At 34.1% G+C, this 25233-nt stretch overlaps 1 protein-coding gene across 1 annotated transcript in view; it reads right to left on the reverse strand.

Moving 5' to 3' along the window:
* Positions 1–993: 993 nt before the first annotated feature.
* The window catches only part of LOC112134657 (uncharacterized), a 72037-nt gene continuing 47797 nt past the window's right edge, over positions 994–25233 (reverse strand). The window contains exons 3-4 of the mRNA XM_063726699.1: positions 6441–6570; positions 994–2141 (exon numbers count right to left, since the gene is read on the reverse strand). Coding sequence (XP_063582769.1) covers positions 1774–2141; positions 6441–6549 — 477 coding nt within the window. The 5' untranslated portion in view covers positions 6550–6570 and the 3' untranslated portion in view covers positions 994–1773. The remainder of the gene's footprint in view (positions 2142–6440; positions 6571–25233) is intronic.

Raw genomic sequence — 25233 nt, forward strand, 5'->3', positions numbered from 1 at the left:
TTAGAGAAGAAAAGCAACAGCTCCATTTTGTTGACTGAGTGTGTTTGAAACGAGTTCTTGATTGGAGTGTGTTGATGGGAGTGTGTTTGAAATGAGTTTTAGAAACCAAACGAAAATATTACACAAACAGGAAAAATGTACAACAATTTAAAGTTCCTATGGGATATTCTTACTTTTTTATGAGATTAGAGTTCAATACTTAAATGAGAATATCTGCATCATTTCATCAAACGTGAAAAGTTAAAGGAAATCTTTGTTATCTTCAGATTTTCTGGAAATTTAAATAGTACTATGTGTGCTTGGAAAGATAAAATATTGACAGTACCTATGATGATTTAAGGGGAAAATTGTAAGAAAAATTAATTTTCTAAGATAGTTTGAAGCTACAATTGAATAAAGGAGAATGTAAGTTAAACATCAGAAGTAATTTTCTGGGCAAGAATAATTCAAATCATAATGTCTTTTAAAGGCTTGTGAAAGCTCTTTCAACTGCGACTTTAAAAATAAGAATTTAGAAAGGCTAGTTTAAAAGGAAGAAAAATACATTGCAAAGGAGATGAAATAAATATTCTAATAATGTTTTTAAAAGTATTATTACTGTTTGTGAAGCCAAATCCAGTTAGTTAAATGTTCCACCTTTTTCCACAGTGCTCTTTGTATAATGTATTACAATTAGTGAAGGTGAAGTTAAATGGGCCAGTGTAATATTTTAGATGCCATTTCTGGAAGTTTCTGTAATATTGAGTAGAAATTTTATTAAGGAGCATATCTCATGCAAAATGAGGGTGTGCCAAAGAGAGGCAGGAGAAAATTGGACTATCAATTTCCAGAAAAAAAAAAGAATATTTACCTCTACTTGAGTGCAGGGAAAATCGATTTTGGAAGAGTATAACATAACATTTAGCTGAAAAACATATTGTAATTCTTGTGAATAAAAGAATTTGATCTCAAATGCAAAGAATTTTCATTCCAAAACAACTCTCATAAACACAGTGTATGTAAATATGATTTATTTTTAAAAATGGACACATTTTTCCATTTTTAAGGTTAGATCTTGAAATTATATGTATTAATCTATTTTCCATTAAGAATTCTACTTTTATAGAAAAGTTATTTGGGGAAAAGTATATTCTTGATCCCAAGGATTGGCAGTCTTTTTATTGTGCATAGGTATTTAAAATTTTTTTAGCAAAAATAATTTTAATATACCATTTCTGTGAAAGCAGTGATTTTAATTAAAAATGAGTGTGTCATTATTTATATATTGATTCCCCAATTTGTCTCCACAAGGATTTGAAACAGAGTGTAACATTGTGAATCTGAGAAGCAAAGCATCTCTGTCATTATACAACATTACACCTCAGTAAAAGGGGAGATGTGAGGGCTGTTTAAATGCCATGAAGAGAGGCATGAGAAAAATCAATGCTGAAATGAGTAATTGAATGATGTTGGCAGGGGCTGAGTAGGTCATCATTAGGCATGACATGATTATGACGACATTTCTAGAGTTATTCGACCTAATGTACATGATATCTAGTAAGACTAGAAATTACATTTACTGCTTTGATTTACATAACGCTTTAAATAATTAGAACGTAGTCATCAGGCTAATATGATGCAGAGGAAGATGGAATAATCAGACAGTCAGATAATTCAGTGGCAATGGTGACCTTGACAATGCTGGCATTTTGTTACTTTCTTGAGAACCTGAGAAAACACTTCCTCACTGAAAGTAAGACTACAGACCTTATAAAACAGAACTAAAAACAAAATTCAACACAGCCAATAATGATACTTGTGAGACCTTCTGTGGCACATGCTTATGATGGACATTTCTACATGGAGAGTGAAATAGGTAACCTTATTTAGTACATGATAATTGGTGCAGCATCCCAGATGAGCATCTTTTTGTTTATTAAACCTTATGTCCTGTAACCAAAGCCGAGACTTCCATTTGGGGCTTTCCATCATGCTGGAATCTACCTGAGAGCAGATTTTTGCTTTTTCTTCCTTTCTTAGTAATGTTGTTACACCCAGAAAAGGAAAGGCAGAGCAATGCTGGAGAACACTACCGTTAGGTCCTATTTTACTCATATTATGTAGCTCTGTATGTTCGAACCACATCTTCTTAGAAATGGACTCTATTTTAAAATAAAAAGAAAAGAAAAATCATAAAGATTATATTGAATATTTCTAGTAATTTAAAACTCATATTCTCCGTTAAGACAAACTAGTGCCTTGATGAATAGCAATAGTGATTGAGGGGGGTAAAACTATCTTGTATGGTAGGGAAATATACCTCTCTACAACCCTCGCCTGTTGTTCTGATTGCATTCTTAAAGCACTACAGGGAATGTGCTTAGTCTCTTTTCTAGAAACAATTTTTCTTGTATTTGAAGAGAGTTACTACATTCTCAGCCTTCACTTTTTTAGACAAAACAGTCTCACCTTTTTTAACTAACAGAATATTGCTTCTAGCACTCCCACTTACGCTAGTGGTCTCTCCTTACATACTCTGTGCTCTAAATGTATGCTGACAAGGACTGAAAATGATGCACCAACAGTTTTTCCCCAGGATATCATCTTATTTTTTCTAGGCCCTCTGTTCCCATTAGTATTACATTAACAACAACAAAAATAAAGTGAGCAATTGGACTCCCTCATTTTATTGTTAATTTACTGAGTTTGCTGCTAACAAAAAAATCCTCTAATTCCTTTTTACATGATGTTCTTGTGTACTAATTTTCTACAATCTTTCAAGGTCCATTTTTCAAATTTATATTCTTGCCTTTACATTTAACCCAGAAAATCGTTGTAATTTTTTAATGTTAATTTGGTCTTCTAAGGATGTTCTCACACACTCTCTCCCACTCTGGCTCTTGCTCTTTATCTCTATCTCTGTCTCCATCTCTCTCAGTCTGGGGCCATCCTTAAATCTGCTTCTGTTGCACGGGCCAGGGAGAAGGTTGAAGCTCTGCAACCTGCCCCTAGAGACACTCCCAGGAGGATCTGGATACACCAGGGTGTTCCAAGTTAATATCGTCAGCCAGCCAGCCAGCATCTTCTTTTCTGCAGGACTAAAAGTAAATGCATTATCAAGTAACTGCTAATATTTAGTTACATTTTCTTTATACAGAGCAATTAGTTGCCATGAGTTGGAAAATATATTTATCTATCTAAGACCGTGTACTTAATTATTTTAATTGTTTGAAAACTAGTGCAATATATTTCAGGACCTACATTTTTAGGATCAGACATATCTAAGGTATCTAATTCATCCTGTCCCCAAACTCTATAGCTAAAGTCATCTTAGAAAGGCCTAAAATAAATTATTCTGGAGTTGTACTTATATCAATAAAAATGGAGATGATATCCTAAAGCATTAGTACTGCATATCTTCTAGATTCTGTTTAAGAAGAGTCACAACTTGGATACAGAAAACTATAGAAAGTGTGAGTAAAATTGTTGCCATCTGATAAAAATGTCTTTCCAGGTAAAGTAACTTAAAAAACTTTTCCACATTTAGAGGAAATGCTGCCTAAGTCAGAGTAAATCAACTTCTCTTTGAAACTGACTTGATTTAGAAATGTTATTGTGATAATAAATTATAGTTTTCTCCCAGCATATAAGACCTTCAAATGGAAATCTGGAAGTCACAATTCTGTCTTGTGTTCAATATTATTTTCTACTGGACACTGCCCAAAAATTCATTACAGCTTAAACATAGTTAATTTATTTCTACCTATCTCAAAGTATGTTACAGTAATTAATGGAGGCAGAAAGATTAACTAGAGCAGAAAGATATTATAAAAGTCATATATTTTATTTTGATTATATGTTTGAATCATATTTATGTATTTTATAACTCAGGTTTCTAAATTATCTACATTTTATAGAATTTTAGAATGCTATTTTATATTCTGAAATGGAATTCCTGTTGAAAACACTAAGTAAATTCACCATTAAGACAAGTAAAATGAATAATATACCATCTAAAACATTTTATCATTTGTTATTTGAGCAGTTGTAGTAAAATCACCAGAGAGGAATATGTAGTTGCAGCCATCCACTGTATTTTCAAGATGTTCAGCAACCACGAAATGAATTTCACATCAAGACCATAATGAGAAAAAAGATTCCAGAATAATTTCCTACTTCTTGAATTGAATGTGAATGAACAGAGAAGGCAGATCATTTCTAAAAACAACATCTCATCCAGTGAACTGAATCCTTACAATCTGTGTATTAGGAATCAACATTTGAAAAATTATGCAATCGTGTTGACATGTTCAGGCAATTTTTATTTTGAATATAGTCTATTTCTTCCAGACAACAACAGCCACCAAAACTAACTTTTCCGGTTTTTTTAAATAAGTTGAGTAATAATAGCAACACTGTCAAGTAAACAATCAAGACCTAAGAGTTTTCTTATGAACCAACTACCAGAGGAAATGGTAAGATTTGTGTTATGTTTTTTCCATCTTCCAGCAGGTCATGTATAATTAATGGCTATTAGCTCTGTGACCATCCACCAATAACTTCTCTTCTGATAACCCTTTGATTCTTTAAATAAAGGATTTTACTTCTTGTGTTATTCAAAATATGAGTATTGAACTTAGCACTTTGTGTTCTGGTTACTTATAAATATCGTCGTCTTTCCTGATAGATTAGAATCAAGTTGTCTATATTTTGACTAAGGACATGTCATTTCACCTCTTTAAGCCCCACTTTCTTATTCATAATGTGTGGATAACAATCTTTTCAAATAAATATCACTGAATCCAAAGATTTTGTTAACAAATTTTTTAAAAGGATTAAATAAATATATAATAAAGGAAATAAAAAGGTTCTTCTTTAACAATACCCCTTTGTTTTATTTGAAATATAAATATAAAAATAAGTTAGCCTCACATTCAAACAAGAATCCACTTGGTGTTCAGCTTAAAAATATGATTTCCTGAGTAGGTTTCATAGAGTTTGTTGCCAATTAGCTTGATGCCATTTCTATCAGCTTCATGTCTCATTGAATCCAGCAACTATTTTTAGGCCTTGATGGTCTACAGGGCTAGTGCGCAGAAGCAGTACAGGTCTGAAGAGAGGACAACAGCCCTTTACTTTGTAGGAACCACATTGTAATTGAAGATGAGGTTTGAAGGGAAGGAGGAAGTTTGCTGGTGGTGTTTTTGCTTGAAGAGTTGTTTTTACACACAATGCCACACACACTGCAGTGACAATTTTGGAATGAACACCTCATGCTAACGCTGCTCTTACCATTTTCTTAATTTTCCATCAGAGACAAACAGCCTCTCAAACACTGTAGCTTAAAGACTCTTTTGACTTCCCTATATATATGGGTTTTATCTGTTGTGCAGAGTGGTAGCATCTTTGCTGACTGGCAAATACAGCTTTTGTTCAGTGTTGCAGCTCAGATTTTACATCTAGCAAAAAAGAAAAACGTGCGGTTTTTATAAATCATTTTATTTTTTAAAAAAGAAGAAAACAAACATCCTTCCTTCAGAATTCTCCTTTTCAAAATAAAGCCTGCAAGCCAATGGCAGCAATGCCTTCACTTTTAAGGCACCTTGTACAGGATATGTCTGTTTGAAGAATCTGTCATCTCAGCTCAAGGACCTTGTGTTTTGTGGCCAACCAAAGAATATTGTGTACCCTGAACCTTGTTAGGAAACACATTAGGTACTGCTTAATTTATTTTAAACCTAATTTTAAGGAGGGAAATCAGGTTAGATTTAGCACTTTACTATAAATTATACTTTCTGTGTACGTAGATGAAATTAATTTTGGGTGGGGGGAATTTGAACTAAAATACATATTCTAAAAAGTTTGCAAATTCTGCTTTTGATCACTTAAAAGAGAAATACAAGGTTGCATTAAGCCTTTAATCAGAAAGACAAAAACTAAGGAAAATAATATTAACATCTTCCATAGATCAAAATAAATTTTTCACATATTCAAGTCTCCCTTTCCAATTATCTTACTGAACTGACTGGTAAGATTTCTTCCTTTGTTCTGAAATATGTCAGAATCTTAGAGAAACTATATCAATAAGAATATATCTATAAATGTACGTACACACCAGAAAACATAAAGAAATATATAACATTATATATAGGTATAATGTTCTACATGGGCTAAATGCAACATAAGATATTCTTCTGGTAAAATTGTTATCCTAAACCATGTCAGCTTTTTAAAAATTTTATTTTACTTTTCGTTTTGAAATAGTGTAAAACTTTACATAAATGTTGCAAGAATGGTACCTGTCATTATCTTCAGTGTACTCCCTGATTTGCTCAGCCCCATTCAGGTTACCAACACAGCCACAGCACTAGCCACATCCTGGGCTCCTCCCCATCAATGTATTGGCAGTACTGACCAAATCCTTGACCCAGACCAATGGGAAGAAGAAAGGACCATACTACCTTTTAAAATATCATTTGAATTATATTGAGGAATGCCGGGTGTTTCCAGATGTGCTCTAGCTGAGTCTTCTGCTTCAAGACAGGATTGTACAATCTCCATTTCAGACATTTCCCCTTTCCTTGTAAAGTTCTAAGAAAAAAAGTCCACATCAGAATTTCATACAAACTATCAGCTCCACATTGCTTTTCAAATGAAGCACCATGAAGTTTGTGAAGTTTTAAATTTCATAGCAAATTCTATTTCTAGTTTTCTCTCACAATCAGCAACTATAGCAAACACTGAGTGGAGGAGGGAAACATGAGGGAAAATATAGGAAAATCAATTTTATCTCCTGCAATTAGAGAAACTAAACTCTATGGAATATTCTGCTTTATTGAATCGGATCTGAATCATCAAATGAAATACATTTTATCTATTATATCTGGCTTATTTATAGAATGTGGTTTATTACATTATACAGTAACTGGAAGGTATTGTGTGAGTCATTTAGCTACTCACCAAGGTTCATTTAGTAAAAGACCACCCCTGTTGCTCTATATGGTATGATAGAGACTTGAAAAATAAATTTTATAGCTATTATCAGTATTAGTCATAATGCCCCTTTGTTGTGCTAGGAGAAGATATTTTATAGAAAAACAAAAGAAGTCAGTGACCTAAGAGCTAAATAATTTGCCTAATGTCTCAGCAAGGCTGAGGAACAGAAGATGAAGATTTCCAGGATCCTCTTCTGGTGCACAAACCAGTGGAACACATTGTTCTCATAAATGCATGTAACTGATAAGAGGCTCCCTACTCCCCCCAGCATGCAGAAAGACACTAGTTAAATGCCTTTCTGGGTGAAAAAAGTCTCCAGGGTACAGGCTATTTTCTTACCCTCCTATGATAAAGGGAACATTTGGATGAAGTAAGACACCTTAGCATTCAGAGAAACCTGCCAAAAATAAGAGAAAAGAGCTACCCGGCTTAACATTTGTTCTTGAATAGGGAGGGATGAAATTGAGTGTTCAGCTACTCAGAAATTGTATCCCAAATGTAAGGAGTGGTGTTTGTCCCCAAATAAAGTCATATGATAAACACATGTGCTTGTAAAACAGCCCACTCCAAGCCACGCACTGAAGTGAAAAGAGGGTTGAAGATATGTTTTATTTGATGAACCATATACAAATCTTAGTATATGTTCACAACCTCATTAAATATGTAGAAACCCTTTGAAACAAACCAAACATGGTCACAAACTTCCTGAGCCTATTTTGGGAAATAGAACTACTGGGCAAGTTAAGCTTCAGGCCACAGACCAACCACAAGAGCCACAAGTATGGCTGAATGGATAAATTTTGAAACCCATAGTGCTGAGCCTGGGATGTTCCTTGGGTGGCTGAAGGCAGAGAAGCAAGCAGTTTCTCAAGGAATTACTGTATTTGTTCATATATGGCATATCTGAAAGTTGAAGCTACAAAATTGTCTCGGATTTTTTTTCTATATTCTAATCTCACCGGTGGCTAAAGATAACTAATATAAAATTCTGCCGACTAGGTGGAAAAAACAGATTTTAACTCTATAGATATAGATATTTATAGATATAGATAGATGATATAGATGCAGATATAGAAAGATAAAGATATAGCTGGATGTGGTGGTGCACACCCGTAATCCCAACAACTCAGGAGGCTGAGGAAGGAGGATTGCTTGAGCCCATAAGTTCAAGACAAGACTGGGCAACATAGTGTAATCACCCATCTCTAAAAAAAACTTAAAAATAAACAAATTAGCTTGCTGTGGTGGCAAGCACCTATAGTCCCAGCTACTTGAGAGGCCAAGGTGGGAGGATCACTTGAGCCCAGGAGTTTGAGGCTGCAGTGAGCCATGATTGCACCACTGAACTCTAGTCTGGGTGACAGAGTGAGATCTTGTTTCTAAAAAAAAATTAGGGATAAAAGATATATAATGCATATATATACAAATATATATAATGTACATATTTCTAAATAGTATATTAATTCTAGAACGGAACAAATAATGCCCCAGCATTTTTAAATGTTTCAAAGTAGATTTTCTTTAACTAGTGTTGAGTATCTCCGTAGGTATGAGGATATATTCTTGGGGATTCAACGAGTCTCAATTTTTTCAATGTTAGGTTTTCATTGCTGTGATAATCTTGAAAAACTTAATACAGAATATTCTGGATCGTCTGGAGGATCCCAAACTGCCATTTGGTTTGTGCTTACAAATTGATGCCACATGGTATTTCTGAAGGGAAAAAAAGAAATGGCTTCAATATATAAACCATGCATTCACCCCCAAATGAAGGCCAAATGCTGTCATGATTTACTGTACAAAAGAAATTTTCACAGCAGTTCCCAAAGGGCAAATTGGGGTGAACTGAATCATCACATAACAGGGTAATACAGACCTAGCAGTCCCTGCCATAGGGAAGTCAAGGCAGCTCTTTATGCCAGAGTCCTGGCTTCCATTCCTGTAACATACTTGGAACATTCACTAAAGGTAGAGGGAATTCAGAAATGACCACCAGCATCAGGCATCTTATAGAACATATTTTTCAGAAGGCTCTAGCAAAGCACATTTTCGTGTAATGGGGGCATAAAAAGAACCTCACCTTTAAGCACAGTACAAAATTGTAAAATAGCAAATTTGGGTAGAAATAGCTAAAATGAAAGAAATATCCTTGACAGAGGCTTTGTAATGCAAATTAGATCTCTATTTAAAAATTCAATGTGCAGCAATTATAAATCGGAAGACTGAGAACTTTCTGAAAGTGTGTGTTCCGTTCTTTCTATCCCACTCAATAAGCAAAGTTTGAGCACCAGTTGTGCCAAACAGTGAAACATGGTCCCTACCCTTAGGGTACTTACATTTTAAGAAAAGAGACACAACTAAAGAGATAATTTTGTTATAATTTGGGTTCAGTGGGAGATAGAGAAGAACACTTCTGCAGCCTGATACAAAAGTAGGACCAAACAATTACGGAGCAAAGGAGGCCCCCATGGAAGCACATCAAAATGAGGACTAGCAGTGGAGTCACAGAATTCAAGTGATGGGAGAAGAGTATCAGACCTAAATCCGCAGTAGAGACACTCTCTTAGTGCGAAGGGCTTGGTCCTTTTGTTAAACACCAACACGCGCTATGCAGGTATGCCATCTTGGGTCACTGCATATTCTTGGTACATTGTACTTAATTCAGTCTGAGCTGCATTCTTTTCAACTCATCACATTGTTCTTCTTAGAAAGCCACAAAATACATCAATAACTGTTGTTTTTTTAAGTAGTGACAAATAATTCTAGCATCTCGCAGTGCTTCTAGTTATCTCAAAAGACATTGCAAAATCCTAAATACAATTTTCATGAATTTCAAGATTCAAGAAAAAAAAAGGAAAGATATTTGTATAGCAAAATTATTTTTAATCCAAGGTATACCTTATGTCTTTAAAAGGGATGGAGAGTGCACTACAGAGTCAGCTGAGGAATCAGAACAATTCAGAATGGAATTGTGCTAAACCTGTGAGAGCTATGTGGCTTGGCTAGTTATTGGCATAGCCCAGACTACCAGACGTATTTCTTAGAAGCCCCACTTAAGGTTTCGTTTTCATGTAAGTGTAACTTATAAGTAACAAGAGCTAAAGCATCTTCTTCCTCTGCTGCTTTGAGGTCGATGCCACAAATCAGCCACAAAGCTGGGTCCAACGGGTCCCTAAAGCCCACTGTAGTTGCATGCTTACAGCATTCAGCAGTGAGCCTACAGATCAGGAAGGCAAGTGGCAGCACAAACCCCAAATGTTACAAGTTTCAAAGTAAATTCTAAGTAATGGGATCATGAGCTGGAAGTACTCTAAGAATCTGAAGTTCAATAGCTAGGAGTATGACATCAGGTTCAATACATTGACAACTGTGACTTGTTAGTAATTGTAACTTTTCTTTCCAGCCCCACCCACATTCAAAGGATTCTATTGTAATTTAGACATAGAGACTCTTAGAAATCCAGAGAAGAAGATATATGTGTAACATATAAAGTTCAGTTTTAATTGCCGTTTATGTTGGTGTTGGGCAGGAATTCCGCCTTCTGGAATGCTATTCAAACTAAACCCCAGACCCTTGGAGAGTGTTCTGCTTTATTTATTGTTCTGCAATATCGCCTGCCTTTTCCCAGTGTTCTTTGTGCTTAGGAAATATTTTGTGCATGTCCCTTTTTTGCAGCATAGCTGCTGATTTCAGTGAAAAATGAATGGTAGAGTATTTATTCATGTATATAGTTGTTCTTTTCTTTTTGCATTCTTTAAGAATAAAATCTTATAACTTCATCCCCCCAGGTAGTGATAGAAGCCAGGCAGAAATTATTTAAAGGAAAAAATGAGATTAATATTTCAGTTTGAATGTCAAAAGCAGAGGGAACTTGGGCAGTATAAAAGGGTCATGAATTCACAGGCAATATCATCTGTAGTGTTTTATCTTCATATAGAACTAAAAAAAAGATTTTGAATTCATTTTTTAGCTTGAAATAATACTTCTAATGTAACTCACTATAAAGTGAACTGTATAAAACAAAATTAAATATTCCATCAGGTTTTTTACTTTCTTTGTATTTCATTCATGTCACCTCTTTCTTGAAATCTCATTTCATAAGCATGTTTTATTAATGATCTATTAATAAGCATTCACTTAAAACATGACTGATTAAAAAGTAGACCTGATTTTAAGTAAGTGTCCTGAAAATGTTTCATTTATTGAATTCATTGAGGTTTAAGTTCTCATTTGTATAGCTAGAGGGTAAATTACAGATACTCATGCTTGTTTTATCATTATAATGAAAGCAGTACTGATATTTGCAACACTAATTAAAATTCTACTCTGATCCATATAAATGCAGTCTCTTCCCCAAATAATTTTCAGATCTTTATATAAAATTTACTCTATATATATATGTGATAATGAAAGTACCTATCTTTAGTGTAACATAATCAAGGTTAAGAGAAAGTAAAAATTAGGTTCAGACTTTTTAATACTGCAGGGTACATTTTTAGTACCCTACAGAGAGAATTAATCACACGACTCCCATTAACTTTAATGGAACCTGTATGGGCAAATTGTATGCTGAAATTCAGAGGAAGTTAACGTCTGTAGAGTTTACTAGTTCAATTTTTTCTCTTTGCACTTTTAGTTTGGGTTACCTTTACTTTCTCATGATCCAGAAGGAAGACAAGTCAATACGAGTGATCAACATAAATGTTTGCCAAGCTTTATAAGCCCCCATTTTCTATACATCTGCCACGAAGTTAGAAATCTGCAAACAAAGCTTATAGCATTTGCGATTCCATTAGCAAGCAAATTCAACTAAATAGCATGGTTTTTAAATATGAAAATTATAATTATCCTTTAAATATAATAAATACTATAGCATTTTTTATTCCCCAGTGTGTATTTATATTTCATATTTGCATTTGCAATTACAATAGCAAAATCAGAAACCTTAAAAATATTTTCAAAATAATGTATGTTGAAATAAAATCATTGTATTACCATATTAAGTGTTTATATTTGAAACAAAATGTGTTTGGAATTGTTTATATTGGTCTAAATGTTATATATCACATTTAGGCACTATTGAGAAAGACAAGGATAGGCAATTAAAAATTAAAACATCCTCGCAAGAGATAAAGGAAGCTAAATGTTCTTCACCACTATCAACGATACCTTTCTATAACTATGAATTCAATCATCTGACAATGTAATGAAATTATGATCAGTTAACAAATCTAGTCAAAAGCGTTTAGAATTTATATTTACCACACAGGGAAAAAAAAGAGAAATAAATGAAGATACTTCTAATGTCAACTCATTCAAGATGTTCATACCACTATTAATTTGGAAACAACTAAGAATCTCTCTAGTCTCTCTTCCTCCCATCAAATAGACCTATCTGTATTTTAAGTTGTCCGGAAATTCACCATTTTAAAAAATTAACATTTTTTTTTAAAAAACGAACACGGAATCTAAACTTATGAGTTTTTTTATTATATCTTATTTGGGCATCTAAACAATCAAAACAGAACTTATAAGACAAAAACACATGGTTTAATTGGGAAAAAAAAGAAGACATGAATGACGACACCAAAATTAACGTCATAATTAATTTCATCTTGGACAGATGTTTCAGAAAACATCCAAATCTACTCCTCATTCATTTGTTGAGCAATTTTTATTAAGCACCCACAATGTCCTTATACAACTTTAGGAAATGGGTTAGGTGATAGACAAAACATACAAATTCCCTGTAATCTTGGATCTGACATTCTAATGGGGCAGAAAAAACAAAGAAGGAAACGAGAGGAGGAAAAACAATTTAAGATTGTGATACATGCTAAAAAGGAGTTGTTGGAATTTTCACCACCTGAGAATGAAGCTATTTGATTTTCTCTCCTCAACTTCTTTGATAACCCCCTTTTACTCCTTGAAGTTAAAAGTAAATATATACACATGTAACTAACCTGCACATTGTGCACATGTACCCTAAAACTTAAAGTACAGTAATAATAACAGAAAAAAGGTAAATATAAATGTATCAGTAGATCTACATTTCATCCATCTCATTGTGCCATTTCCCTTAAAAGGCATCCACATATTCATGAAACACATCAATATTTGCCATGCTTTATAACATCCGTGTTATGTGTTTGTCAGCGTTCAAAGATGCTCACTTTCATTGAAGTTTTTTAGTTCTTGCTGTTGTGGTTGAATGTGTTCCATCCAAAATTCAGGTGTTGCAACTTAACCGCCAATGTAACAGTATTAAGGGGTGGGACCTTCAGAAGGTGATTAAGTCATGATTAAGTCATTAAGTCAGGGCCCTTTTAAATGGTCTTGTCAGGAGTTCTTCCCATTTGTCCTTTTGCCTTCTGTCATGTGAAGACAAGTGTTTTCCCCCTTCAAAGGACACACACAGCATTCAAGACTTCATCTAGGAAGTAGAGGCTGGACCCTCACCAGACAATGAACCTGCCAGTGCATTGATCTTGAACTTCCCAGCCTCTAGAACTCTGAGAAATAAAATTTTGTATTTTATAAATTACCCATTCTGTGGTATTTTGTTATAGCAGCCCAAATGGACTGAGACATCAACTTTTGCAGTTTTCAGTATTTTGGGTTTGTCCCCAGGTCACCAGAGAAGTTCAGTGACTGAAAACCCAAGACTGTGAAAAAAAAAAAGTCTTCAGAAGAGGTTAGTGAATGAGGATTTTTCTCCAAAGCAAAATGATTGTCACTGCATGGTTATTTCTCATTCTGTGTGATTTTTCTATGTGGAGAACAAAAAAAAAGAGTTTGAAAGGTAAGTTGGGGTGTGAATTTGGCTGCTTGTAATTCTATGAAATTACACTGACTGTCTTGTCTTCTATGTCAGACACTAAAACTGTTTCCTCTAACTAGCAAAAGAGATGCCAGTGCTTTTGTCTGTTATTTTTTTTAATGCATAATTTGTGTATGGCCCATTTATTAATAACAATGAAGTGTTGTACCTGGAAATCTGCTCTCAAAAGAACAGAATATACAGAATCAAACAGAACATTTTCATAAGACAGATATGATTTTTACATTAAAAAAAATAAAATTTGCCCTAGTTAATTCTTCCTGAAAGTGTTAGATAAAATCCAGCAGAAATTATTCAATTATTAAAATAACCATATTTATCACACTAAATAAGAATTTTAACTCTTCCCTGGTTTCTGATAAATCTCAAGGGAAATTAAACATAATGGCATATTCTAAAAGAGGAAATATTTCAGTAAAGCACCATTTTTGTTATTTCTTTCAATGCAGAGAAACTTTACTATTCACTTTATATATATTTCCCTTGCCTAACACAATGATGCACCATATTGTAATGATAATAAAATCTATACTAGCTAATAATTATGAGGTAATTAATATTCATGAGGCAATGTGCTAAACATTTTGTACAATATTACATCATTTAATCTTTTCAAAAATCCAACAGTTTTGGTACTATTATCGTGTCATGCTACCAATAAAAAGAAATTCAATATTTTGCCAAAGGTCTCTTGGTAAGAGAAAGAGCTAGTATTTTAAGGTCAAGTATCTGACTCTAGAACCCTACTACTTTCCACTGCCTTGTTTAGAGAAGATACTCAAAAACACATTTACATTAAATGAAAGTCTTGCTAGATTTAGCTGTCTTGAGATAAGCTATTAGAAGATGTAAACTTTGGCCAGCTGCGGTGGCTCACGCCAGTAATCCCAGCACTTTGGGAGGCCGAGGCGGGCGGATCACCAGGTCAGGAGATCGAGACCATCCTTGTTGACACAGTGAAACCCTGTCTCCACTAAAAATACAAAAACAAAATTAGCCAGGTGTGGCGGCATGACCTGTAGTCCCAGCTACTGGGGAGGCTGAGGCGGCAGAACAGCGTGAACTCGGGAGGCGGAGCTTGCAGTGAACCGAACTCGCTCCACTGCACTCCAGCCTGGGCAACAGAGTGAGACTCCATCTCAAAAAAAAAAAAAAAAAAAAGATGTAAACTTCTGGATACGTGTCTGGGGTAAAAAGTAAAATATTAATATATTAAATAATTCTATCTATTCCAAATGTTCTAAGCCTTGTAGAAGTCTTGAGCTACAAAGGATTTCAGCAGTCATTTAAAGCCAATCCTTTCAATTTTCAGAGGTGGATCCAAACACTTCTGGGTCTAGAGAGGTGATTTAGTTATTGAGTGCCATATAGCTTGCTAATAGCAAAGTTCAACTTGCTAATTTTCATGCAAAAAAAGTTAATTATACCCGACTGTTTTCATTTATGTATTTATTTGGGAGTGATCTGCTTATACCTGCATTATTACCTATATTAGCTTTATATAGTGTATTAGTCCATTTTCACACTGTTATAAACACATACCCAAGACCAGGTAATTTATAAAGGAAAGAGGTTTAATTGACTCATGGTTCAGCATAGCTGGAGAGGCCTCAGGAAACTTACAATCATGGGGGAAAGCAAGGGGGAAGCAAGGCACCTTCTTCACAAGGTGGTAGGAAGGAGAATGAACGCAGAAGGAACTACCAAACACTTATAAAACCATCAGATCTCATGAGAACTCACTCACTATCATGAGAACAACATGGGGGAAACCACCCCCACAATCCAATTACCTCCACCCTGTCTCTCCCTTGACATGTGGGAATTATGGGGATTTTAAGGATTACAATTCAAGATGAGATTTTGGGTGGGGACACAACCAAACCATATCATGTAGTATGGCAGAGAGACATTTAAGGTCTCTGCATTACCCCTACCTCCTAGTATCTATGCCTTTGTGTGATTTACTTCCTTTGAATGTGGATAAGACCTGTAACTTATGCTTTTACCTAAAAGAATGTAGCAAAGGTGGTGTGGTGGGGTGCACATTATTACTTGTATGTAATTATATTATATGTTACATAAGATTATAGCTTCCATTTAACTGTAGTCTCTCTCTCTCTCTCCCCAGACATACACACACACACACACACACACACACTTACTTTACTTTCTGGCTTTTATGAAGCAAGCAGCAATGTTAGAAGGCATATGTAGCAAGGAATTAAGGGCAGCCTCTAGGAGCTGAGAAAGACTTCCAGCCAACAGCCTGCAAGGATCTCCAGCTGACAACCAGCAAGAAATGAGGCCCTACGTCCTGCAATCACAAGGAAATGAATCATGGTATAACCTAAGTGAATTTGGACGTGAGTCCTTCCGCAGTCAGCCCTTCAGATAAAAACCCAGTCCTGAACAAGACTTTGACAGCAGCCTTTCAGAGAATTCAGCTAATCTGTGTTCAGACTCTTAACCTACAGAAACTGTTAGATAACAAATATCTATTGTTTTAAGCCACTACATTTATGCTAACTTCCTATACAATAGAAAAATAATACATGTACTTAGCCTTATTATAGCAAGAATCTAACACTGAATTTAATTATTGTCAAACTAAGTAAGGTTTAGCTAGTTAAGATTTAGTTACTTTTTGTGTACGCAGAGGACCTGAATGAATATATCTTGAATGGAGGAATGATAATATATCATTAGTATAAAATCAACAAGGAAGAGGTAAAACCTGATTATGGTTTAATTGTATTATCATTTATTTTTTTAAATGTTTTTGCCTGATAATTGCACATTTTCTTTTATTTGTGTGTAATAAAGAGTGAGCATTGTAAGCAAAAATAGCTTTGGTTAGAATTTCAACATTAGAAAAGAAGAAAAAATTACTTAGCCTCTAGAAATTTACTAATGTGACTTTCTACATCTATGGTGTGTATGTTGCTATTATAGCTCTTTCTATAACTTTAGGGTCAATGCTATGAGAATTCGTCAGTGTAGCTTTTGTACAATCATTTCCATTTTTAAGATCATTAAAAGAACTACTTTTGACTTCATTCTCCATTTCAAGAACTCTAAATCACACTGGAATGGACATTTACTTTATTCCTATGTTATTCAGGCATTCTAAGAGGCCTACTGAATGGCCTTCAAAAGGAAACTAACTATAGAAAGCAGGTATATGGATTTGAGTGTTCAATGAAAATGCTGGCCTATTTTTTAAATATGACTACTCATAAAATTAAGATACAATGGAATTATTTCTGTGGTTAGTATTTGTCATTGACTGTAACATTACTAAGATTATAGGCAGATGAAGTGAAATACAATAGTCTTTAAAACGATCTTGATTTTAAAAAGCCATGTCTTCATTTTGTACCCTTCAAAAAATTGCCATATTGTTTCCTTTCTAGACATCAAAGATTTCTGGGGTCATGGCCAATAAAGCAGATCTTGCTTATATGCAGAAAATATAAAATCATCCAGTTTGCTTTACTTTATAGATGAAGATATTGAAGTACAAAGAGAGGCTAACCCAAGGACAAAAAAGTGGATAATGGCAGAATAGCACTAGAAATCTCTTCTGAGTTTAACTAATGAACATACATCTCTAATTTTTTTTGTGCATTTATCAGAACTTAGTATCTGAGTCACAAAGGTAGGATATATCATTTATTTGTTCTGTTTTGTCTTAGACTATAAGAACCTAGCTTTGAGAAACATTCCCTTCTCCATATAATGTTATACTTTCTGATGCAGCATGGATACCAAGTAAAAATTAATAAAAGAAAATTTGAAGCAGTGATTTTTCAAAAGAAAGAAAAGAATGTCAAGAACTTATTATTGTGAAGGAGTAGGAATATACAGTGTCAATATATTAAGTAATTTTTGAAAGGAGATAGGGTATTTATTCATTAATAAATAGCTGGCATAAGTCAAAAGTGTTTGCTGAATCTAAAGCATTAATTTCTGTACTTTTGAAAGGATCTAGTTACCATTCATTGTTCTACCCACATATAATGGAAGCCACTATATTTTTTTAGACCGAAATTTGAAAAAATTTAAAATTTGAAAAGTAAAATTTAATCCTAGATCATACATAACACATGAAAGAGTTCAAAGTTTATTTCTGGGTACTATTAATTATGTACCAGTTTAGGATTTTACAATCTCTGTAAATGTTATGTGTACAATACTAGTTGAAAAGTTTAATAAAATCATGGCAACTTTAATTAATTTCAGAAAATTCAAAATAGCCAAATGTCATCAAACTTCAACTGTTTATTTATATTTAAAACTAAAAATCATTGAATTTTAATTTTTTCTCACTCCAGAATGCAATATTTTATTTTTCTTATCTATTTAGAAACAAAAGAGTAAAAGTAGATAGAAAAAAATTAATATTATTCTTTTTTAATGTAACTTTTGGTATACAAAATACCTTGGAAAAACTGAAGATAGCATTTTACTATTATATTCAGTAGTCTAAAAGAAGACCTCATGAGATAACCTGGTTCAGAGGTGCACAACAGAGTAATAGTTAAAATAGAAAAGTTTTTAAATTAGATAACTTACTGGTTTTCACCAACTTTTATTGTTTGGAGTGTGTGAACTTTGGAACACTTTATAGAACTGCATGGTTTTCATATTCGTTATGCCTGCATGCATATATGTGTACAGATAATTGCTATGCCTTGTACCAAGGATATGAACTGTGTAAAATTACTGTAGGAAGCTGTAAATGATGTATGAAATGAGAAATCTTTGCCCACTGGCAGTACATGGATAGAACAGAGATAGTGACGTGCAATCGCTTCTCTGTCATTTGTCATAGTATTCATCTTGTAAAAGGCAGAACATATCAATAAACCCGAAGTGTCAAACATGCATACTAAACAATATATTTCATTGCTCCCTTTTTAAATCCTACTTTTTTCTTAAAAACCAGTTTACAAAAACCTTTGTCCTCAAGGTAAATATGAAAATCTTCTATGTTAATGATTTTGATTACCCATTCAAAAATCTTAAATGCAAAAAATTCTAAATAGCACCATACATGTGTGCCTTTATACTTATATTCAGTATTGCAAGTTTCCAGATTTGCCATCCAAGGTACACCTTTTTGTCAGGACATAATAGAAGCTTTATCTCTAATGATTAACATACAACTATTTAAAAACATCTGAGAGTAGAAGTGATATTTTCATTTTGTATCTTGATGTCTGAAAGACTTCAGATTTCACCCACTGTTAACTGGCACAAGCAACAGAATCAACATTGTTCTTCTAAACTATTATTAATCTAAAATGATTGTGGCTGATTTCTCACTCTCACTGACCAATCCACAAATCAGTTGCTTAATCAAACATATGAGGTAATTAAACTTTTGCATATTCAATGCCATCTTGTCACAAAAGTTCCCAGTACCAGGGAAACAAACTTGAGAGCAAAAATTAAATGACAATGCAAATGGTCTTCCAGATTCTGGATTGGCTTGTAAGAAGTTTGGAAGCCACCACTATATCCTAACAACCAGCCAGAAGCTGAACAAACTGAAAAATCAACAACACTTCTGAGAGCCACAAGAGACGTGAGATCTCAGGGCAAACCTCTGCCTCCAAAATTGAAGAGACCAACAGGCAAATACAGAGAATTAACACTTAGGGAAGAAGAAACCCACATGCTGAAACCTCCACAGGAACCAGTGCTGGGGTAGGAAAATCCAAACTGTAGTTGATGAATTGCTGGAGATTCAGTGAAAACAAGTTTGAGAGATAAAAACTCCAGGGAGATCCAGTCAAAGGGTAAGAGAGATTTATTTATTATAGCAGTGCTGTAAATACATTATAGTAATATAATATATCATATTACTATAATGTATATATGAGATATAATGTATATATAAGTAATATAATAAATGCATTATAGCATTTATTATATTATATATAATGTGTATATAATTACATAAGTAATATCATAAATGCTTTATAGCATTTATTATAGCAGCGCTATAATAAATGGTGCTGGGAAAACTGGATAACTAAATGCAGAAGAATGAGACTCCTATCTCTCACTATACACATAAATCAAATCAAAGTGAATTGAAGACTTAATGTAAGACCTCAAACTATAAAACTACTAGAAGAACACATTGAGGAAATGCTTCAGGACATTGGTCTGGGGAAAGATTTATTGTGTAAGACCTCAAAAGCACAGTCAAGCAAAGTGAAAATGGACAATTGGGATTATATCAAGCTAAAAAGCTTCTGGAAGGCAAAGAAAACAATCAACAAAATGAAGAGATAACCCACAGAATGGGAAAAAATATTTGCAAACTTCCTATAGGACAAGGAATTAATGGCCAGAATATAGAAGGAGCTCAAATAACTGAATAGCAAAAGAAAAAATAAAACAACAAATAGATTTAAAAATTGGCGAAACATCTGAACAGATATTTCTCAAAAGAAGACATAAAAATGGCCAACAGGTATATGAAAAATGTTCAGTATCACTAATTATAGAAATGCAATCAAAACCGCAATGAGATATCTCACTCCAGTTAAAATGACTTGTATCAAAAAAAGAGGTTATAAAAGATGCTGGCAATGATGTGGAGAAAGGAGGACCCTCAAACACTGTGGCGGGAATGCAAATTAGTAGAACCACTGTGGAGAACAGGATGGAGATTCCTCAAAAAGCTAAAAATAGAACTAGAATGTGAATAAAATAGAACTAGTATATATCTAAGGGAAAGGAAAACAATATATCAAAGAGATATCTGCACTTCCATGTCTATTGTAGCACTATTCACAATCGTCAAAATATGAAATTAACCTAAGTGCCCATCAACAAATGAATGAACAAAGTATGGTATTATGTACACCATTTTACTCAGCCATTAAAAATAATAACATTCTGTCATTTGCACCGACATTGATAGAACTGAAGTTGATTATGTTAAGTGAAATAAGCCAAGAACAGAAAGAAAAATATTGCATGTTCTCAGTCATCTGTGGAAATTAGAAAATAAAACATGGCTCATAAAGATAAAGAGTGGAACAGTGATTACCAGAGGCCAGAAAGGGGAATAGGATGACGGGAAAAATAATTAAATGTACTTATTACCACTGAACCTCACACTTACAAGTGGTAAAGATGCTAAATGATATACGTATATTTTATATTTAAAATGAAGTAAAATTTAAAAACACAAATCTAGAACACTATACTCAGTGAAGTTATCTTTTAAAAGTGAAGGAAAAATAAAAACTTTTTCAGACAAACAACATTGAAGACATTTGTTGCCAGTAGACCTGCCTTGCAAGAAATTTTAGAAGTCGTTTAAACCAGCATTTTGGGAGGCTAAGGCAGGCAGTTCACGCGGTCAGGAGGTCGAGACCATCCTGGCCAACCTGGTGAAACCCCATCTCTACTAAAATACAAAAAAATTAGCTGGGCATGGTGGCACGTGCCTGTACTCCCAGCTACTTGGGAGGCTGAGGCAGGAGAATTGCTTAAACCCGGGAGGCAGAGATTGCAGTGAGCCAAGATCACACCACTGCACCCCAGCCTGGACTACAGAGTGAGACTCTGTCACACACAAAAAAAAGTCCTTTAGAAAGATAGAAATTATTTTGATTTCAGGTCATATACTTAAGTCTTTGATCCATCCTGAGTTGATTTTAGTATAAGGTGAGAGATGAGTATGCAGTTTCATTCTTCTACACGTGACTTGCCAATTATCCCAGCATCATTTGTTGAAGGGTGTCCTTTGCCCACTTTATGTTTATGTTTCTGTTCGCTTTGTCAAAGATTAGTTGGCTGTAAGTATTTGGCTTTATTTCTGGGTTCTCTATTCTGTTACCTTGGTATATGTGCCTATGTTTATACCAGTACCATGCTGTTTTGGTAACTAGAGCCTTGTAGGATAGTTTGAAGTTAGGTAATGTGATGCCTCCAGATTTGTTCTTTTTGCTTAGTCTTACTTTGGCTCTGTGGGCTGTTTTCTGGTTCCATATGAATTTTTGGATTGTTTTTTCCCAGTTGTGTGAAGAATGACGATGTTATTTTGACGGGAATTGCACTGTATCTGTAGATTGCTTTTGGCAGTATGGTCATTTTTGCAATATTGATTCTACCCATCTATAAGAATGGGATGTTTTTCCATTTGTTTGTGTTGTCTATGCTTTCTTTCAGAAGTGTTTTGTAGTTTTCCTTGAAGAGGTCTTTCATCTCCTTGGTTAGATATATTCCTAAGTATTTTATTTTGTTTGTGACTGTTGTAAAAGGGATTGAGTTCTTGATTTGGTTCTCAGCTTGGTCGTTGTTGGTGTATGGCAGTTATTTGTGAACATTAATTTTGTGTCTTGAAACTTTACTGAATTCATTTATCAGACCTAGGAGCTTTTTGGATGAATCTTTAGGGATTTTTAGTTATGTGATTATATCATCAGTGAAGAGTGACAGTTTGACTTCTTCTTTACTGATTTGGAAAGATTTCTTTCTCTTGTCTGATTGCTCTGGCTAGGATGTCCAGTACTATGTTGAATAGAAGCAGTGAAAGTGAACATCCTTGTCCAGTTCCACTTCTCAGGGGGAATGCTTTCAGCTTTTTCCCATTCACTATAATGTTGGCTGTGGTTTTATGATAGATGGCTTTTAAAAGCTGGTTCTTAGAAAAACCATACCTATATGTATGTCCATTCTATGCCAATTTTGCTGAGGGTTTTTGTCATAAAGTGATGCTGGATTTTGTCAAATGCTTTTTCTATGTCTATTGAGATGATCATATGATTTTTGTTTTTAATTCTGTTTATCTGAGGTATCACATTTATTGACTTGTGTATGGTAAGCCATCCCTGCATTCCTGGTATGAAACCCATTTGATCATTATGCATTATCTTTTCTACATGCTGTTGGATTAAGTTCACAAGAATTTTTTAGAGATTTTTGAATCTAGGTTCATCATGGACACTGGTCTGTGGTTTTCTTTTTCTGTTATGTCATTTCCTGATTTTGGAATTAAGGTAATACTGGCTTCATAGAATGATTTAGAGAGAATTCCCATTTTCTCTATTTTTTGGAATAGTTTCACTAAGATTGATACAAATTCTTCCTTGAATGTCTGATAGAATTCAACTGTGAATCCATCTGGTCTTGGACTTATTTTGTTGACAATATTTTTATTACTGTTTCAATCTTGCAACTTGTTATTGATCCATTAAGAGTTTCTATTTCTTCGTGATTTAATCTAAGAGGATTTTATATTTCCAGGAATTTATATTACACATCTCTGTATTTTCCAGTTTGTGCACATAAAGGTGTTCATAGTAGCCTTGAGTGACTTTTTATATGTGTGGTATCAGTTGTAATATCTCCGTTTGATTTCTAATTGATCCCATCTAATTATTTGAATCTAATTGATCCAATTGAATTATTCAGATATTCTTTCTTCTTTTCTTGGTTAATCTCACTAATGGTCTATTAATTTTGTTTATCTTTTCAAAGAATCAGCTTTTTGTTACATTTATTTTTTGGTTTTTGTTGTTGTTGTTGTTGTTGTTGTTGTTTGGTTTTGCTTCAATTCCATTTGTTTCTACTCTGATCTTTGTTATTTCTCTTCCTCTGCTGGGTTTAGGTTTGGTTTGTTCTTGTTTCTCTAGTTCCTTGAGGTGTGATCTTAGATGGTCTATTTGTACTTCTTCAGGCTTTTCGGTGTAGGCATTTAATGTTATGAGCTTTCCTCTTAAAACTGCTTTTGCTGTATCCCAGAGGTTTTGGTAAATTTTGTCACTATTATCATTCAACTAAAAGAAATTTTAATTTCCATCTTTTTTTTTTTTTTTCTTTTATTATTATTATTATTATTATTATTATTATACTTTAGGTTTTATGGTACATGTGCGCAATGTGCAGGTAAGTTACATATGTATACATGTGCCATGATTTGATTATTGGACCAAAGATCACTCAAGAGCAGATTATTTAATTTCTATGTATTTGCATAGTTTTTACAGTTCCTTTTGGAGTTAACTTCTAGTTTTATTCCACTGTTGTCTGAAAGAACACATGATATAATTTTGATTTTCTGAAATTTATTGAGACTTGTTTTTGTGACTTATTGTATGATCTATCTTGGAGAATGTTCCATGTGCTGATGAAAATAACGTATATTCTGCAGTTGTTGGGTAGAATGTTCTGTAAATATAAGTTAAATCCATTTGTTCTAGGATACAGTTTAAGCCCATTGTTTCTTTGTTGATTTTCTGTCTTGATGACCTGTCTAATGCTGTCAGTGGTGCATTAAAGTCCCCCACTATTAATATTGTGCAGTATATCTCATTTCTGAGGTCTAGTAGTAATCGTTTTATAAATTTGGGAGCTCCAACCATAAATATTCTAGAGAATAACATCCATAAAAACTCTTGTAGACATTGGCTTAGGCAAAGAGTTTATGACCAAGAACCCAAAAGCACATGCAACAAAAACAAAAATAAATAGAATGGCCTGATTAAACTGAAAAGCTTTTTCGCAATAAAATAAACAATCAGCAGAATAAACAGACAACCCACAAAGTGGAAGAAAATCTTCTCAAACTATGTGATATGGTTTGGCTTTGTGTCCCCACCCAAATCTCACCTTGAATTGTAATAATCCCTACATGTCAAGGGCAGGACCAAGTGGAGATAATTAAATCATGGGGGTGGTTTCCCCCATACTGTTCTCATGATAGTGAGTGACTTCTCACAAGATCTGATGGTTTTACAAGGGGCTCCCACCTTCACTGTGCTCTCATTCTCTCTCCTGCTGCCCTGTGAAGAGGTGCCTTCTGCCGTGATTATAAGTTTCTTGAGGCCTCCCCAGCCATGTGGAACTGTGAGTCAATTAAACCTTTTTTTAAAAATAAATTACCCAGTCTCTGGTATCTCTTTACAGCAATGTGAGAGTAGACTAATACACTATGTATCTGACAAGAACTAATATGCAGAATCTACAAAAAACCAAACAAATCGGCAACAAAAAAAAACAACTAATTCCACCAAAAAGTGAGCAAAGGACGTGAATAGACAATTCTCAAAAGAAGATATTCAAATGGCCAACAGACATACGAAAAAAATGTTCAATATCACTTATTATCAGGGAAGTGCAAATTAAAACCACAATGAGATAACACTTTACTGCTGCAAGAATCACCATAATTTAAAAATCAAAAAAGTAATGGGTGTTGGCATGGATGTGGTGAAAAGGGAACTTTTACACTGCCGGTGGTAATATAAACTACTACAATCACCATGGAAAACAGTAGGGAGAGTTCTTAAAGAACTAAAAGTAGAACTACCATTTGATTCAGCAATATCACTTCTGGGTATCTACCCAGAAGAAAAGGTGTCATTATATGAAAAAGACACTGCACA

Source organism: Pongo abelii, chromosome 7, assembly GCF_028885655.2.
Source record: "Pongo abelii isolate AG06213 chromosome 7, NHGRI_mPonAbe1-v2.0_pri, whole genome shotgun sequence".
Classification (NCBI taxonomy): domain Eukaryota; kingdom Metazoa; phylum Chordata; class Mammalia; order Primates; family Hominidae; genus Pongo; species Pongo abelii.